Raw genomic sequence first — 16,930 nt, forward strand, 5'->3', positions numbered from 1 at the left:
CGCAGCTTGCAACTGCGGCGCAGGACTGCTTTACATACTGGCAATAGACATCACCAGTGCTACAAGATTCAGCATTTTGTGCAGTGGAAATAAAGGATTTGTGTCCCTCACCAAAGGCTGCCTTATGGAGACCTTGCACTTTTTGCAAAGGGTCTGGCTTTTATAGCATTCACAGTCTTCCAGAATAAGATATTTCATAATCTGCAATTAAATTTGCATGAGGCTTTGTTCCTGCTCAATGTTTTCCTCACTCCAGGGAGCCTGAGGAACAGGATGGCCAGCAGGATGCATTCTGAGTTCTTCCAATTCGTAAATACGCTTTTTATCTAGCAACCACCACATACTTCCCCATTAATTCCTATGGTGCTAGCTCCAACTTGACACACAGCACATCACACAGGACCCTTTGCCCCTGCCCAGGTCACATGCACACACATGCTCTCTGGGTAAGGTGCTAGCCACATTAAAGTAAAAAACCTTCATTAACTCCAGGGGCTAAGTTTTCATCTTTGATCCTCTGTACACTAAGGTCTTTTCTATATAGAACTGTTTCTATGCTTTTCAATCCAAGGACTTTCAGAAGTAATAGGAAAAAGTTAGCATTTAAGAACTGAATGACTCTCTTACAAGGTCATCTGCTGTAATTGGTTCTCCTCTCTTGCTGGAAGCTACTACCATTCTGCCCAGTCGCTTTTTCATATCATCCAACCCATCAGAGAGTGCTAGAACTGCCATGATTTCGCTGCTCACTGTGATGTCAAACTGAGCCTGCAAGAGATGAATAAAGAACATGAACTCATCAAGATTCCCTAGCAGCAATCCTTACCTCCATTAAATTCTTGAAACAAGGCCAATCATCACCATGATAACGAAACAAAAACAAAAACCAACAGACAAACGAATATAAAAGAAATCCAAAGCATTACTCTCAGAACATGCTCCATTGAATTTGGCCATTTTAAACTGGATTTTTTTCTGCAAAATCAAGTAAAAAGTACTTACTCCATTGTTCTTGTTACATGACTCTTTCCTGGCACATACATTAGTGATTCATGTAAGAACACTTGACACTAACAAATTACATTTTTGAAGACTGAGCTTACTAACTCATCTGACTATCACTAAACAGTACAATAGATGACAAAGAAAAATCAGATTCTATAGGAAATGAAGGGTAGAATTCATCTGACATAACAGACACACCTCCATCAAAGCTAAGCACCCTAGGGACATTTTAAGTCAATAGAAAGGCTTTTCTAAGCACAATTCATTTGAACTATTAATTTGACGGTTACTTAAGAAATGAGAGGAGTTACAGCCCAGATTGCCCATTTTACTCTATTGATTATACAATGAATCTAGACAACAAGCTCAGGCACTGTGTCTAGGTTTGGCCAGACACATCCCACCCAAAGATCTGCAGTGGTGAAGATCAGCCATTGCCATGCTTCATATTTACAGAGGGCACTTGTGTACCACTGTTACTATGCCACAGTCATCCCAGTTTGGAACGCCAACATTCAGGAGAGAACAGGGAAGGAGGGAACAGACAATAAAACTAAACACTGCACTGGTAGCAAATTTAACTGCTTGGTTGAAGGGACTTTCTGTTTTCTCTTTAACAAGGTACTGGTAAAAGATGGAAGTATCTGGAGTTATAGAAACTTGCTTTAGGACCACATTTTTCAAAGTACTCTTTAAAACCTGCAAGACAAGGGAACAATTACCGTTCGTGAGAAGCCTTTTTCTGTTGGAGACTGTCCAATAGTGATTTTCCTAAGGAATCTGTCATTTGTATCCAGTACTGTGAGGAATGCAGAGAGAAAGATGAGAAGTCACATTGCAAGTCGTAAGTCACATCTATGCCCTATTACAAACATTCAGCTAGAGCACCTATGAAGAGAGGATGGCAGTTTGAGACACCATCCTCTCCTAAAGAATGGCAAGTGCTATTCAACATGATTCTTTCCCGAAAATGAACTGCAACAAAGTTAAGATACCCACAGTCACATTGCAGACCCTGCACTGCATCCAGAGGGAGTCTACCTCTGTTTGTGTGCATTAACCACAACTCCAAAGCCTCTCTGAAAAGCAAAACTGCTAGTATTATTCCAATTGCTTTTCCAGCATTATTAGTCAATGTGAAATCAGGAAATTATTACAGCCCAAAAGAAATAAAATTATCATTTCATAAGTTAAGTGACAAAATGGTCAGATTCAGCATTTAGTGAGAATAGTTTCACAAAGCCACATTAACTCAAATTACCTTGGAAACACAAACTATTAAACACTGGATTAAATTTTCTGTTTCTTACTATCTGCTTGAAAAATGCTAAATATTTTATAAAATATTTCCCATGAGGCAGATTACTTTAGCCCCATTACAGGTTATGAAGCAAATTTTGGAGAATACATTTCACACTGTATTTTAATAAAAAGAAGAAAAAGCAATACTCTTGGGACCTAAATCAGAAAAAAAGTCAATATTTGAAATTTCTTTTGCTAGTGAAATATTAAATCTGCCAGACCAGAGATTGCCCTTACCTTCAGGTATCTTTAAAAACCTTTTAAAAATCCATCCTTTATTCGCTGTCAGTCCCCAACAGAGCAAGTGGGCAGATCAAAACTGAGTTTAATCCCAGAGCAAAACCCTCTCCTTGCTCATAGAGCTTTCTCAGTCAGGTAAAAAGGCTGTCGGCTACAGTTGCCAAACTCAACTCTCTCAGTGACTGGCAAATCCAGAAACACAAACTTGCACCAATTAGTGAAGTCTTAATCTTTGTGCATTCAGAGCAGATTCAAGCCCCTGCATCAGACCCTTTAGAAATGGGATCCCAGCTGCAGGCATCTATCCCACCAAACACTCGGAAGGAGAGGCCAGCCCTGCCCTCTTTCCCATTTTCCCAGCACGGTTCCTGCTCCACTTGCAAACCTCTTTTTTGACATGTTTTAACAACTCTTTCATTTAACAGCTCTTGTACCTCTTTGCCATGTTATGGTGCCTGGGTCAATGTCCAATCTCACAAATAAGTTTATTTCTTCCTTTGTCAAAGCTGCAGGATCTGTTTTGTTAATGCCCAATTTCTATGGGAGGAAAGGACAAATAAAAGAAAAAAAGATATAATGAAAAGATGCATAGAAACAAACCTTTCACTAGAGCAATGAGCCTTTGGCAGCAGCATCTGCACATTCAGAAATAAGGAGGAGCTGCCTTTTTGGTGCCCCTTCCCCTAGACCCCACAACGTAAGGTGATCCACATCAGTGTGTATCTGGAAGCAGAGCTTGCTGCTGGCCAGCTAGTAAAGGGCAAGGCAGACAACAGAGCTCATTAGGGCAGGCTGTCACCAAGCTTTGTGCAAGGCATCTACAGAAAGAGTAAAAGAGAGAGCTCTGCAGTTCCTTACACGCCTTGTTCTAATCATTAGTCTCACATGCTTACATCCATTTCTCATTAGTTTGCCTAGGGTCACTGCACACAGCCATATGTATTTAAAGACACTGCTTTCAGCATGCTGGTTAAGCAGCACAAAGGAGGAATTAAACAATTCAGTCACAAGGCTGTCAGCATCCCAGAAAGCTGATCTTGAACATACTGAGAGGATGGGCAGTTTGCCAAGTTACTTAATTGAGAGAAGAATTATCTCAAGAAGCGCAAGCTTAGGAATGAGGAAAATGATTGAGCTGATTTATGAACGAGCAAGCTTTTTTTAATTAACTAGACAGCTAAGTTGTATTTTTCTCCTGAAGAACAGCAGGGAAGAAGAAACTCTGTTCTCTTCCTCTTCAAGCACATAATTTAGAAAAAGAAATAAACAAAACAAAACAAAAAGATATCCTCCTTCTGGAGTATTAGCATCCCATTCACATCTTGACATTTAATAACCAGAAGAGTGGTTTGGGTAGAGTTCCCTCAGCAGCCCATCAGGAACACCAAGCAATATGACATTGCTTCTTTGCTCAGCAGTGGAAGCAAACCATGCCTTTTCTAATGGCTGAGACATTATAGCCAATTAATAAATCAGAGTTTTAGCTTCCTAAATAGTCTGACTATTGCTCCTGATTTCCAGATGGGCAACTGATCCAGCCTGAGTACTCTACAAACAGGTTTGTATTTTGAACAAGCTTAGCAGGCCCCAGGCTGTCCTCCTAGCCAGAAGGTCCAAGCCCAGTGCAAGACTATTCCTCTGTTAACCCTCATTTTTGCAGGTCAGGGACACATGCTAGTTCACATTAATTTCTGAGGATCAGAGGAGCTGTGGTCTGCTCAGGGACTGCCACTTAATGACAGGGCTACTCATCTAGCTGGGAATTATTTTTGGGAGAGAGAAGGAGTAGGCAACATAGGGGACAGGGTTTTTTTCCATTTTTCCCTGTTTTCTCAATCTGGATAAGGCAAAAAATTCTCTGTGTTCTCTTTTTGCTGAATTTTATAAGTTGCGGTTTTTTGTGCTGCATTATCTATATAGCTGTCATGTGGGATCTATTCATCTCTATCTGTAACTGGGTGTCAGGTACAGAGACTGATTCTGGTCCTTTTTTAAACTTCATTAAGGACACTGAATCAACACTACTAATGAAGAGCACTAATCCCTTTGCCTCTTACCACTGTGTTACTCATAGAACATATGATAGTTACATGAATGATTCTTCCCCTTGGGGCTGCATCTCACTGTTTTCTATACTGTAAGAGGGGCTACCACACTTCTGCACACTTTATGTAAAAAATAAATGCCAGCAGAATTACCCTAGAGGACAACACGTGGGTTTCTGTAACCTAGCTCTGCCTATGTAAAGGATGAGTAAACAGAACAGAACCAGAAATCAATGTGAAGCCAGTGAACTTACCTGTAGTCTTCGTAGCTGAATATCTGAGAACTTCCTAACACCATTGACAGAAGGCACCAAACGGTTGTAGAAAGCCTTGCAGAATGAAACAGGTAGTTAATTAGCACTGCTGGCACACCCAAAACGTCTTGGCCAAAGTGGGCTGGGCTCAAATAAGAAAGGATTGTACCTGGTCAGTCTGAGTTAGCTCATGGAATATACGTGCATCGACAGCAGCAGCGACAAGGTTGTTGGCTGCAGTGATAGCATGGATGTCACCAGTGAGGTGAAGGTTAAACTAGAGGAGATAAAACATATCAGTTACCTCATCCTGCTGCAATTTTCATTTATTTCAATTTATCGTAGACAGATGGAAGGAGAAGTATTAATAGCAATGTTAAAGTGGGTGAGGGTGGAGGGGGAGAGATTGCTCAGTGTAGTATGTGGAAGAGAGGAAAAAATTTCTCCAAAACAGAAAAATGCCTCCCCCACATTTATGTCATTTTACAAACTTCCAGAACGAAGCTTCCAAATAAAAAGGTTTTTTTTTTCCATGAGAACAGTTCTCACAGGCTCCTTGACACCTGAAAAGGCCATGGTATGGCACATCTGCATTGCTCCTCCTTCATCTTCCTTCTGACCCACTCTCATTATTTGCACAACAGGTTTCACACATACATTAGCTGAAGCTGCTGCTGCTCCCACAAAGATATCTGAGCTAAACTGAAACTAGCAACCTTGTGTAGTGCTAGAAGTAGAGCTGTGGTTGCACAGAGCTCTGCATAAGCTAACCACTCAAACACAGAATGTAGGCAGAACTTACAGACCGCATACTACACAGTGACACTGCTAGTAGTTTTCTTGGTTCAATCTCATTAAAAGAGAGTTTGAGGGGGTTTGTCTACATGAGTTATCTGGGTGCACTGCAGCTATACTGACAAATGGCTTGGGATATATAGCTTATGTGACAAACTTGCATTATGGCAGAGGAGTAAAAGGTGTGGTTAAAATAATCCTCTTCCTCTGTAGCAGAGCAGCGAAGGAGGAAGATGAAAAGGGGATATTAAAAACGTTGGTATAGAAAGACCTTAAAGACCTTATAATACCATTTTGTTGAAGCCTTGCTATTGTGGTCTTAAAAACCAGATAGCTAAAAGCAGAATGCAGCTAGTCACACACTGATTAGAAATCCCAATTAGTGAATGCTAATTGTTGCCTCATTCTACATACATGCAACAAGAAGCAATTATTACTACCTTGGTTCTTCAGTATGAACTCAAATTTTTCACTTGCTATCCTTTTTCTAGGATGAAAGCTGCATGCAGAAATACGAAATGATGTATCAAGGTCATTACTGCAAGCAGTGACTCTAGATACTTCCATCTTACGAGACATGCATCGATTAAAACACCCCCACAAAACTATGTGTATTTATACCATGTGGGTCATACTTAAAGGAAGTCCTTTCAGCCAGTTTGGTTCCATGAGTGGGGCTGTTTCCCACTGCTGTACACAGTCAAGTATTTTGGCTTGTCTTATTAACACTCCCAAAGAGGAGGAGAGCATTTTTTCTGTCACACATATTATTCACACATGCTCTTGGCACCTGATTAAATCAATATTCTGCCTCCTTAACATTTTTATCTTTTATGGACTTGCTGCATCAATTGGAACAAACAGCCCCTTTGATCATTTCTGCTTTTCTTCCTAAATTTGCCCCGTGTCAATCTATAGTGCACGAGACAAAGGTAGAATTCTACAGGCAATTACTTTGAGAGTCGAGAGAAGCACGAGAGCACGTGCTACACGTGCCTTTCAATTCCCTGCCCCCAGACAAAGGATTTTACTTGTTGCCAAGTCACGTCAGAAATATGCTGCAGTGCCAGTCTCCCACAGGCTGAGGTCTTGGCATTACTGATTTCCAACTTCCCTTTTCCCATTTCATGTTAGTAATCTAAAACACAAGTACACCAAAATAGCTCACAGAAAGAGTTGGTGACCACCGCTGTTGACAGAACTACTTAATATGCTTCCAAAACATTAAATTATTATCATCTCCATTTCAGTCCTGGGAAAAAAGAGGCACAGGATGTACTTTGCTCAAGGGTATACTAGAGTTCAAGGCAGAGAATGGGAGGGAACAGAGGAACTGGGAATTCCCAGTTCTATGAAGTTCCCTGACCATGCAGGCACCCTTCTGAAACAACCAAAGATTTATTTTTTTTTTACTTTCAAAAAAAGCTTTGCTGAAATCAAGCATCCAGTTCTTGGGAGTGCTACGCTGGACCACAAACAAAAAAGATTTTGTAAGTTATCTGACCGCAGTATCTCTTCAAGGTCTGTGAGTTATATGTGCAATGAGGCTTTGTATAAAGAATTACCTCTTCCATAGGGATAACTTGACAGTAGCCACCACCTGCAGCTCCACCTACAGAGAGACAATAGTCAAATCATGCAAATAAAGGTCTTTCTAGCCCAGAGTAGTATTACATGTGTTTGCTTAATGGCTTTAATAAGGCAGCTACTGTCGAGCAGCTTAGTTTAAATCCCAACACACCACTTGAAGAGAACACTGAAGAACTTACCCAAGGCTTTTCTTTCTTAAAAGAAATGCAATTGTAACTGGGAATTATGTAAACCTACAAAGCAGCAGAGTAAAATCTTTAAACGCCATCTTTCCCCATTTAGTCCCACGGCAAGCAACAGAACAGCTCACACCTTTTATACCAAAGGTTGGCCCCTGAGAAGGCTGCCGAACACAGGCAAAGACATTCTGGTGAAGGTGTGCTCCTAAGGCTTGAACAAGACCAACAGTGGTGGTGCTTTTCCCCTCTCCCAGTGGAGTAGGAGTTATCCTGCAGTGAAAAAGCAGAACAGATACAACTAAACCTTTGCAGTGGGTGAGACTCAAAACACTTAACAGGGATAAAACAGTCACCCAGTGACTGCAGTTAATGCCAATTCAAATTCTGGATCGGCTCAGACTTAGCTAATCTCTTCATCAATTCAAAACTGGAATGAGAATGGTAAGTTATCACATAACTGGTGAAGGCTTTCCTCTGAAACAACCTGCTAGTAACTGTTGAAGGCAGGCTACTAGACTAGGAGAACTTTTGACTATGATCCAGCCTGCAGACCAAACCAATTCACCTCCAGGAGAGAACTGTTAAATTACATTCCCACTATTTGCCACATGAGATAAATTTATTTCCCAAATGACTAGATTTTCACAGTGTGATTTACTAAAACCCAGAGCACCCCATACAGTCACCTTACCAAAAGACAATACAATGACAAACCATGCTAATAAAATTTCTTTTGACCTTGACATCATGTAAGTGATGCCTCAGTTAAGGCAGTACCTACCCAGTAACAACAACATATTTGCCATCTGGCTGGTTCTTCAGCCGTTTCAGAGCTGACAGATGAACCTTGGCTTTAGTTTGGCCGTAGAGTTCCACCTCATCAGGGAGCAGGCCAACTTCTTTTGCAATTTGATCAATGGGCTTGGGTATGCAAGACTGCGATATTTCAATATCACTTAAAGAAAGAGAGCACGGTCAATTTATAAGTCAAAGACTTCTCACAAGCTCCCTGCTTCTGGACGGCATAAACTACAAACATCTAATCAATATTTTAAAAGGGAAGCTTTAACCCCTCCTAGTTAAATGAATCAATCCCACCGACATTGGCTACAGTAGAATAGACACATCCTCAGAGTTGCCTTTTTTTTTTAAAAACAAACAAACAAACAACCACCTGAAAAAAACCTCAAACAACACCACCCCCCTACCCCAACCCTTCCCTCATTCCTCCCCCTGCAAGAATGCCTTTTTGTAGGCAATGTGCTGTGCTCCTTTATGGCATTTTGCATATTTTCAGCTGCTCCTTGGGGACTTGACACCAACAGCTCCTCATTCAAGATGCTTGGTTTTTGCCATATCAGACTGAAAATGTTCCAAAATACAAGTATCTTGCTATATGCTGAATCAGCAACTAACTAGCTGGCCTAAGGAGTCTGTGGAAGTCCATGTTTACACTTTAATATTATCAGTCTACATACATGTATGCCCCGTATTATGCAGTGCTTGGGAACAGAAGTGAATACCATACTTCATGAATACCATACTTCATGAACACTGCCAATGGCTTCATGTGAAAGTATTACCTTGGAACAGGCATCTTTAGGGTAAGCTGGTTATATTGGATGTTCCATTTTCCAGGCTGGTACTTCTCCAGAAAACGCTGTGCACTCTCCACTGTGCTCTAAAATGGGCATGAGAATGCATTATAGCAACCACCACTATATGAGCCATGCTGGTTATCAAAGAGACTCAGAAAGGTTTTCCCCTCCCATCTGTCTCAGTTTGGGATTAATACAAAGTGTTTTGATTCAAGCATTTGCTAACAATCTAAAGTGAGATTCTGCTTGTAGTTTTCTTAAAAACAAAGAAAACCACACCATATCTATCTATCCATCTACCTATTTTCCAGTGTGCTGGGGTTTTTTGGGTGTTCTGTGCCAGCAGGGTTTCTTAAGCAAAGCAAGAAAACAGGAGGAGTTGGCTTATACTGTTACTCTGCTCCTTTTTATCCAATCACCCTATGGATAGTTTTAGAATTACAGCCAGAGCACTGTAAGACAAGCCCATTTCTCACTGTTTTGAGAGACCACACTCAAAAACTCCAACCAAAAAAGCACTGTCCTAACATTTCCTTAAGGTCCATCTTCTTCTTCAGTTAACTGAATCCAAATTGTTTGGACTAGAAGCTGGAAATCCTAACTAGACCTTTGTAAGAGCAAGAAGGAAGCACCAGTTGCTTTGGTAGTGTGCTGATGATCAGCAGCAACAACGCAAAGGCAAACATAGAGGAGATGACTAGAAGTCTCAGTGTCTGCCCATGTACCTGCATTAACATGGCCACAGTCATAGGTCCAACGCCACCAGGAACTGGGGTGATGTAGGAAGCTTTTTCCTTTGCTGTACTGTACGCCACATCTCCTACAACTCTTTTTCCACTGGCCTTTGTGCTGTCTGGGTATTTAAGGAAAAAGTAAGTTACACATCACATTTCACCAAAACAGCAGAGGAGGCAGCACTGACTGAAGCTGAAGCCTTTTTCCCTGTTAAACAAAACAAGCTGAGTATCCAGGAAGCTGTAAAGAAAGATAATAAGTTGCCATCTAGGCCTTACTATTGAATAAAATCACTTGCCTTTACAGAAACTAAAGACAGAAAGTGTTGAGCTTTTCAATTACTTGTTGCCATTCTAATGATGGACCAGCAAATACTGCAGTTCACAGAGATCAGAGTCTTGTCAAAACAAACCTCATAGGTGGCTTAAGAGAGCACCAATAGAATAACCTCCTTTCTCTCTAGCAAAAAAAATTGCTATATCCTGCTGCACTACATGACCTGACAATTCAGAAGCAGATATAGCACTTTTTCCAGTGGTGACCTTCAAGCTCACCCATAAAGAGAGAAAAAGACAAAATGTATTAGTAAACTAGCACAGTTATCTAAGGAACTTGCTGATTATAGACACAGCACATCGAAAAAAGTTTCTCCTGGAGTGGCAGATCCTCATTTCAGATATGAAGACTCTAGGGAACTTTTAAGCAGTGTGAAAAACCTGAAGATAGATTTTCATGTTGTTACACTGAATTATTATACTGGGTACAGTAAGTATATGTTTGAACAGAACGGAATCAATAGCTTTAACATACATTTGGCGAGGGGGAGGAATAGAAGAAAACCAAACTCCTAAACAGTTGATTATGTTAAAACCAAAGAGGGAACAAAAAGCAGCTTCTGCCAAGACTAATTTTTAGCTGCACTGTTACTAACAATTAGCAGCTTGGATGTTTTGCTGTGTTTGTGTTTTAAGCAACACTTCTTCTCCCTGAAGTTCAAAGCTTGAGCAACATCACAGCTGTTAAACAGTGTTTCTACAGCCATTGTCAGCTTTGATGCCTGAACTGCAGACCAATCTGGCCTTCCAGCCCAGAGACCAGTTTAATTAAGATTGCAAAAGGCAAATAACATAATCATATTTTCTTCCAAGAACGCCAAGCGGGCTTACCAGCCATCCTGGCCAGGAAGACTCCAGGCCCAAGAATAAAGAAAACAAGCTATGAATTAGGCACTCCAAACAGAAACAGCCTAATCTGTTACACAGACACAGTGATGAGCACAAGCCAAACAAACCCCCAGCCCCTGCCTCTGCATCCGCACCTCACACCAAGCACTGCTGAGCACAGCCTAGGAGCTATTCAACTCCCTTTAAACTATTCTTTTGAAGGAAAGCTCACATACAACAGTTTCTGCCTCTCCCCATAATTTGACCTTCTCAATATTCATCATCCCACTCTCAAAAAAACCCCAAACAAGTTAGAGAGAGCATCAGTGATGCTACAACCATTCCCAGTGCCTGCGTTTTCTTTGGTCCAGTAGGTTTTCTAGCCAGCCAGAACACATGAGAGAGAGCATCAAAGGACTTTGAGATCAAAGAAGTGAAGGACATGCCTACACATATGGAATGAACAGGTATGATCTCCATCTATCTCCAGAGACAGCTGCATGAGAGACAGCCCGAGTGCAGCTTCTGGACTGGAGCTAATTCACAGACAAGGGCTGGGATTAGCCACATGGCTTCCAAGCAAACTTGTGCCAATATACATCCAACTGTAACACATTTCTGGTGGATATATGACTGCAAGCACACAAGGCCATACATGACCCTCATCTATAAAACATGGGACCACCTGCTTTGCAGTCTGCTTCTTTTTCTGGACACCACTAGGAAAAGTGTTTCATGAGGGATCCAACACAAGCATGGCACAGAGATCAACAGAGGCTGATCCTCCTTTGCTGCTCTCATATCCCAGTGTTTGAGCTTCCCTATTGGCTAGAGCTGTAAAATCCCATAGCAGAGGACTCTGAACAGGGTTGCTCCCTCCATCAGGACTCACAGAGGGACGCTCCAGAGACTATGCCAGCTCTCGGAATATCCTCTGCTTGCACTGCTCGCCCTTCCTGTAGCAAAGTAATTTGTACAGGCCTGGAATAAGGCATTGAGAATATTTACTGGACTAGGCCTCCAGCTGCAGCAGTGGGAAAATACAAATACAATCCAGTTTGGAAAGGGAATTAAGACACACTTGTCTGCGCTAATAGAGGTTTCAGGAGAACCTCTCTTCCTCTCTCTCTACCTGGAGACCTGGAAGTTCTGTTCAGCTGTAGTACACATGAACACGAAGCCAGATGTGCCTAAACTGCCTATTCTAGCCTCCAAACTGGCAGCCCTGGGAGTATACGGACCGCCCTCCATTCAAAAGCACAACAGCTGCATTTGCATGGCACTACATGGCTATAACTTTTTTTAACTCCAACGTGGCAAGCCTGCATGAAGTTAATCATAGAATCGCAGAATTGTTTATGTTGGAAGAGACTTTTAAGATCATCAAGTCCAACTGTTAACCTAGCACTACCGAGTCCACCACTAAACCATGTCCCTAAGCACCACGCCTACTCATCTATTTAAATACCTCCAGGGATGGGGACTCAACCACTTCCCTGAGCAGCCTGTTCCAATGTTTGACCACTCTTCCAGTGAAGAAATACTTCCTAGTATCCAATCGAAACCTCCTCTAATGCAACTTGAGGCCATTTCCTCCCGTCCTATCACTTGTCACTTAGGAGAAGAGACCAACACCCACCTCACTACACCCTCCTGTCAGGTAGTTGTATGAGGTCTCCCCTCAGCCTCCTTTTCTCCAGGCTAAACACCTCCAGCTCCCTCAGCTGCTCTCCATCAGACTTGTGCTCCAGACCCCTCACCAGCTTCATGGCCCTTCTCTGGACACGCTCCAGTCCCTCAATGTCCTTCTTGCAGTGAGGGGCCGAAAACTGAACCCAGTATTTGAGGTGCGGCCTCACCAGTGCCAGATACAGAGGGACGATCACTTCCCTGGTCCTGCTGGCCACACTAATAGAAGCCAGCGATATATATAATGTCGCGATATGTCAAATCATATTGGATCTTCCTGTACAGGACACCCTGACTTGCAAAGTGTAGGCATATCCAGAGATTGCCATGTCCTCCAGCTGCAATTCACATCTATACCGAGGAGGCACCCAGCTGGGTGCACTCACAGCTATGGTAACAGTATAGCAACCGTGCTATTTCTCCCCCTGCCACGTTCAGACCACTGTCACGGCTAGCAGCAATATTCTATCCGTACAGTGATTTAGCCAGAGAAGCTGGCAAAGTAACTGCCGTTCTTTCTGTAGCATTGCAATTCCCACAATTCTGGCACTGATTTCCCAAAAGATTAATCTGAAAACTTTCACAACCTATCAGAAGGGAAGAAAGAGGCAGAAAAGCTCAGCAGCTTCAGAAAACCAGAGGAAAAAAAAAAATCTGAGTCTGTCGCATCCATCGTTTTGAAATCTGACAATTTCCATGGTACTCTATCAAGCCCTGATTATTGAGTCTCACAACACCATTAAGCGTATTGCCGTGTAACACTGACTAGGCTGAGTGTACAAGAAGCTCAGATCTCAGTGCACTGCCCGAGGCAGACTAATTGCGAAGAAACAGGGATGTGTCCTCAGAGATGCAGTTCACATCAAGCCTGAAAAAAGGTCATATCATCGTATGTCAGAAACACAATGGTAGTTTTATTTGCAACATGTTAGTGGGGGAGACTCCAAGCCATTCTGCTTCATGCAAATCGGCAATGACCCTGTGGGTTTTGGCATATTGCCTAAGTTTGGGTAGCTTGGCACAAATACATCAAGCAACAAACAGCAACAGCAGATGACTTTTTAATTTTAATTAGAGGGAGGACTAATGTTTTTAAATGCAACTCAGTGTCATCTTTGAGGAACAAGACTGCTGAACAGAAATTTCTTTACATTCCATTAAATAATGGCAACAAAATGACTGATTAATTATGAAAACTACCTTTTAAAAGCCTTGTGGGTGTAGCACAGCGATAGTTGGATGGTGACTAATTTTCCATATCATTCAATATCTGTAATTTGGATTTAAAATGAGATGAAAACAGAAATTGCCAGACTGTCTGTTCCTCTTTTATAAGGAGGGAGCAGCTAAGTGAAACCCTACCCTAAAATCCATTATGTTCAAGCACTTTATTCTATGCCAGAGCCACAGTCACCAATACCCTTGCAGAAGCTGCTTTGTTTCAAGACAACAGGCATTCAAGCCTAAGAAGTTAATGTTGTGATTCAACAAATCCACAGCTACTTTAAGAGGCTGCTTGCCATTTATGTATTTCAAACAGAACAGCTTAATCAGATCTAACTGCGAAGTAATGACAATAAAGCTGCACACTCACAAATGACAACAGCAGCAAGACTTCACTATATAGTTGTGGCAAATTACATGGATATTCTATTCTACTGTAATATTTCCTAGGCCTCCTCTTTTCTCTACTGATCATCAGCCTCACTGAAGACAGAAACAAAACTGCCACTGATCTGCTTTGGGACAGTACTTCAGCCCAACCTGTTTTTATTCTGGCATCTTCAGAGGTTGCCATCATTACCTAAGACAGACTTAAAAGAGAAAGAAGTCCACATTGACTAGAAACACCAAGGAAACAGTATCCATGTACTTACTTAGCAACTGCATTTATATACAAATAAATACATCCCCACGCTTTATACATTACCCACGCACCTGGCACATGGTTAATTCCACAGTCTATTACAATTGCACCAGGTTTGATCCATTCACCTTTTACCATTTCAGCTTTACCAGCTGCAACCACCAGGATATCAGCTTTGCCAACCTATAAAAAAAGCCAAACAAACAACTCTGTATCACACCGTCAGTGGAAAAACGCAGAGCTGCTTCAGCAGCAACTTAGATCAGCTTCAACTGCAGTGAAACTGTGTGCTTGCCCATTGCCATCAGAGGGATGGAAGAGCATCGTCAGCAATTAAAGGTAGCAGTTCCTTGGCAAGCACAAATTCCTGCACCCAGAAATTATGGCCTATTTTCACACTCCTACCCTAAACTATTGCAAGTCAACACTTCACAACCTGCTTTGAACTCCTCCATGATTCCCAAGTGGATCACACAGACTACTTTTAGATAAAGTTAAAGCCTTCTGCATATTCTTATCTTCCTCCCTTCAAATATCCCTGCATATTCAGCTGCTCTTTTCAATGCTAGAAATATACCCAGCACTCATCAGATGGCAGCCAAGAACAACCCCTGCACAGAACTCTAAGCAGCACTTCACTTGTGGCAGCACTGCCTTGTGGTTTTCAAGTCCAGGACTGTGTAACATGCAACTCCAGGAAGGCTAACTATAATTCAGCACTAATATTCATTCAGACAGTACTCAGTAAATTTCACAGATCTGCTTGCAAACCTGGTGCTAGAGACTCTGACTAAAGCTCATTGTCCATTCTTGCACTGCTTCATTCGTGTTTGCTTAGGAAGCTGCTATCCCTTGGAATTTTTTCTTTTAATCTTGAAGGGAGATTAACTGTTTTTAAGATTTTCTTAAGAATTAGCACTTCAATGGTTAATCAACCTAATGACAGTCTTACTGAACAGCAACTTAATGGCATGAAGCACTGCAGTGTTTCTGATCCTCCTTGTGAGTTATATTCAAATACACCTACCCTCTTTTCAGCTTTAATACTTGCCTGGCAGTGTTGATTGCTCTACGAAATCCAAGTAGGTGGCAGCACAGCAACACACTATTTCTGTCACTCTCACTGCTAAAGAGGAAAATGGTACCAACTCCCAGTCATAGAAAATAGACTGGGGAAAAAAAAAACAACTGGAGAAAACATTTGGTCTAGCATTTCCCAGCCATTAAAGCAAAAGACCACCTGGCCTTTTTGGGAAAAAACAAAAACAGATGCTGTCTTGCAGGCCACTACTTAAGAGACTAGGAAGGGACAATTACATTCTCAGCAACTTGCCCAAAGAACAGAAAAATAATAAATTTGTTATAATTAAAAGCCTCTAATTAAGGGCCAAAATAATCAGGATCCTATTCCAGCAGAAATATTTACATAACCATCCAATGAACAGGACTGGGAAACTGTTTCAGATGAAAGACAACCCAGGAACCAATGACTTAAGAGTAGCAATACCCCAAGTAGCAATGTGCAGCAGTCAGTGCTAGCTTGCAGCAGATTAACTATAGCCTCATGCATCCATCCTGTCATTACCTCCTCAGCCAGCGTTGAGGTCTTTGAATGACAAGTGGTTACTGTTGCATGATTCCAGAGCAGCAGGTCATGCATGGGAGCACCAACGATCTTACTGCGACCAACCACTACAGCTCTTTTCCCTGCAACCTGGATGCCTGCACCACAGAAAGAAGAAAGTAGAAGTAGGTCATTGTGCATTCCAGTACAAACCAACCCAGACAGCTCCGGAGTCTTTTGGTTAGTTGAAGTCTGGCTCTGATCCTTCAGGATACTATTTTTCTTCTGGGTTGTGTGTGATAGGGAACTGGAGTTAGGTTAGGGAGGAAGGACGGACCACTTTAAAACTAGCTGTTTTCCTATCTGAAGAGGCAGAGATGAAATGTGGCATCTCAATAAAAGCTTCAATGCAAAGCATAGCCTTGCAAGGTGTATAATTTCTCCTCTTACTGAAGACTACTGCACTTATGAATAATGGATGAAAACCTCCTTACCTGTCTGCCTGATAAGTTCCATGCATCCTTTTGGCGTACAGGGAATAAAGCAGTCTCCAAGGTCCCCTCTAGAGAGTTTCCCAGCATTGATGCTACTTAAGCTGTATTTTGAAAGAATAAAGGCCAAGTAAGATTCCCAGCCTCACTATCACTGTGCAAAATAAGAGAGGTTTCTTTCTGGAGTAGCTGTCATGCTCTCCAGGGATGAAGTCAGTTTACCCATCTACATCCTTCTCAGGTGCAACAGCATTGGTTATTTTTTCTGTATTGATGGGTTTATCAGAGTCGAGTGGCAGCTGCACTATAAAGCCATGAACAGCAGGGTCTCCATTCAAAGAGGCAATGCACTTGAGGACCTACAAGAAGTAAAGACCAAAAACCTATTGGCTGACAAATTGAAATATGAGTGA

General features: G+C 41.8%; 1 protein-coding gene across 1 annotated transcript in view; it reads right to left on the minus strand.

Annotated features, from left to right (window-relative positions):
- Positions 1–16,930, minus strand: part of MTHFD1 (methylenetetrahydrofolate dehydrogenase, cyclohydrolase and formyltetrahydrofolate synthetase 1) — a 43,025-nt gene that overhangs the window by 13,538 nt on the left and 12,557 nt on the right. The window contains exons 5-18 of the mRNA XM_035900397.1: positions 16,740–16,876; positions 16,521–16,621; positions 16,048–16,184; positions 14,534–14,645; positions 9,734–9,861; positions 8,994–9,091; positions 8,192–8,365; positions 7,544–7,680; positions 7,207–7,253; positions 5,016–5,123; positions 4,847–4,921; positions 2,982–3,084; positions 1,728–1,804; positions 628–768 (exon numbers count right to left, since the gene is read on the minus strand). Coding sequence (XP_035756290.1) covers positions 628–768; positions 1,728–1,804; positions 2,982–3,084; positions 4,847–4,921; positions 5,016–5,123; positions 7,207–7,253; positions 7,544–7,680; positions 8,192–8,365; positions 8,994–9,091; positions 9,734–9,861; positions 14,534–14,645; positions 16,048–16,184; positions 16,521–16,621; positions 16,740–16,876 — 1,575 coding nt within the window. The remainder of the gene's footprint in view (positions 1–627; positions 769–1,727; positions 1,805–2,981; positions 3,085–4,846; positions 4,922–5,015; positions 5,124–7,206; positions 7,254–7,543; positions 7,681–8,191; positions 8,366–8,993; positions 9,092–9,733; positions 9,862–14,533; positions 14,646–16,047; positions 16,185–16,520; positions 16,622–16,739; positions 16,877–16,930) is intronic.

Source organism: Egretta garzetta, unplaced genomic scaffold (genome assembly GCF_000687185.1).
Source record: "Egretta garzetta isolate BGI_Z169 unplaced genomic scaffold, ASM68718v1 scaffold508, whole genome shotgun sequence".
NCBI lineage: Eukaryota > Metazoa > Chordata > Aves > Pelecaniformes > Ardeidae > Egretta > Egretta garzetta.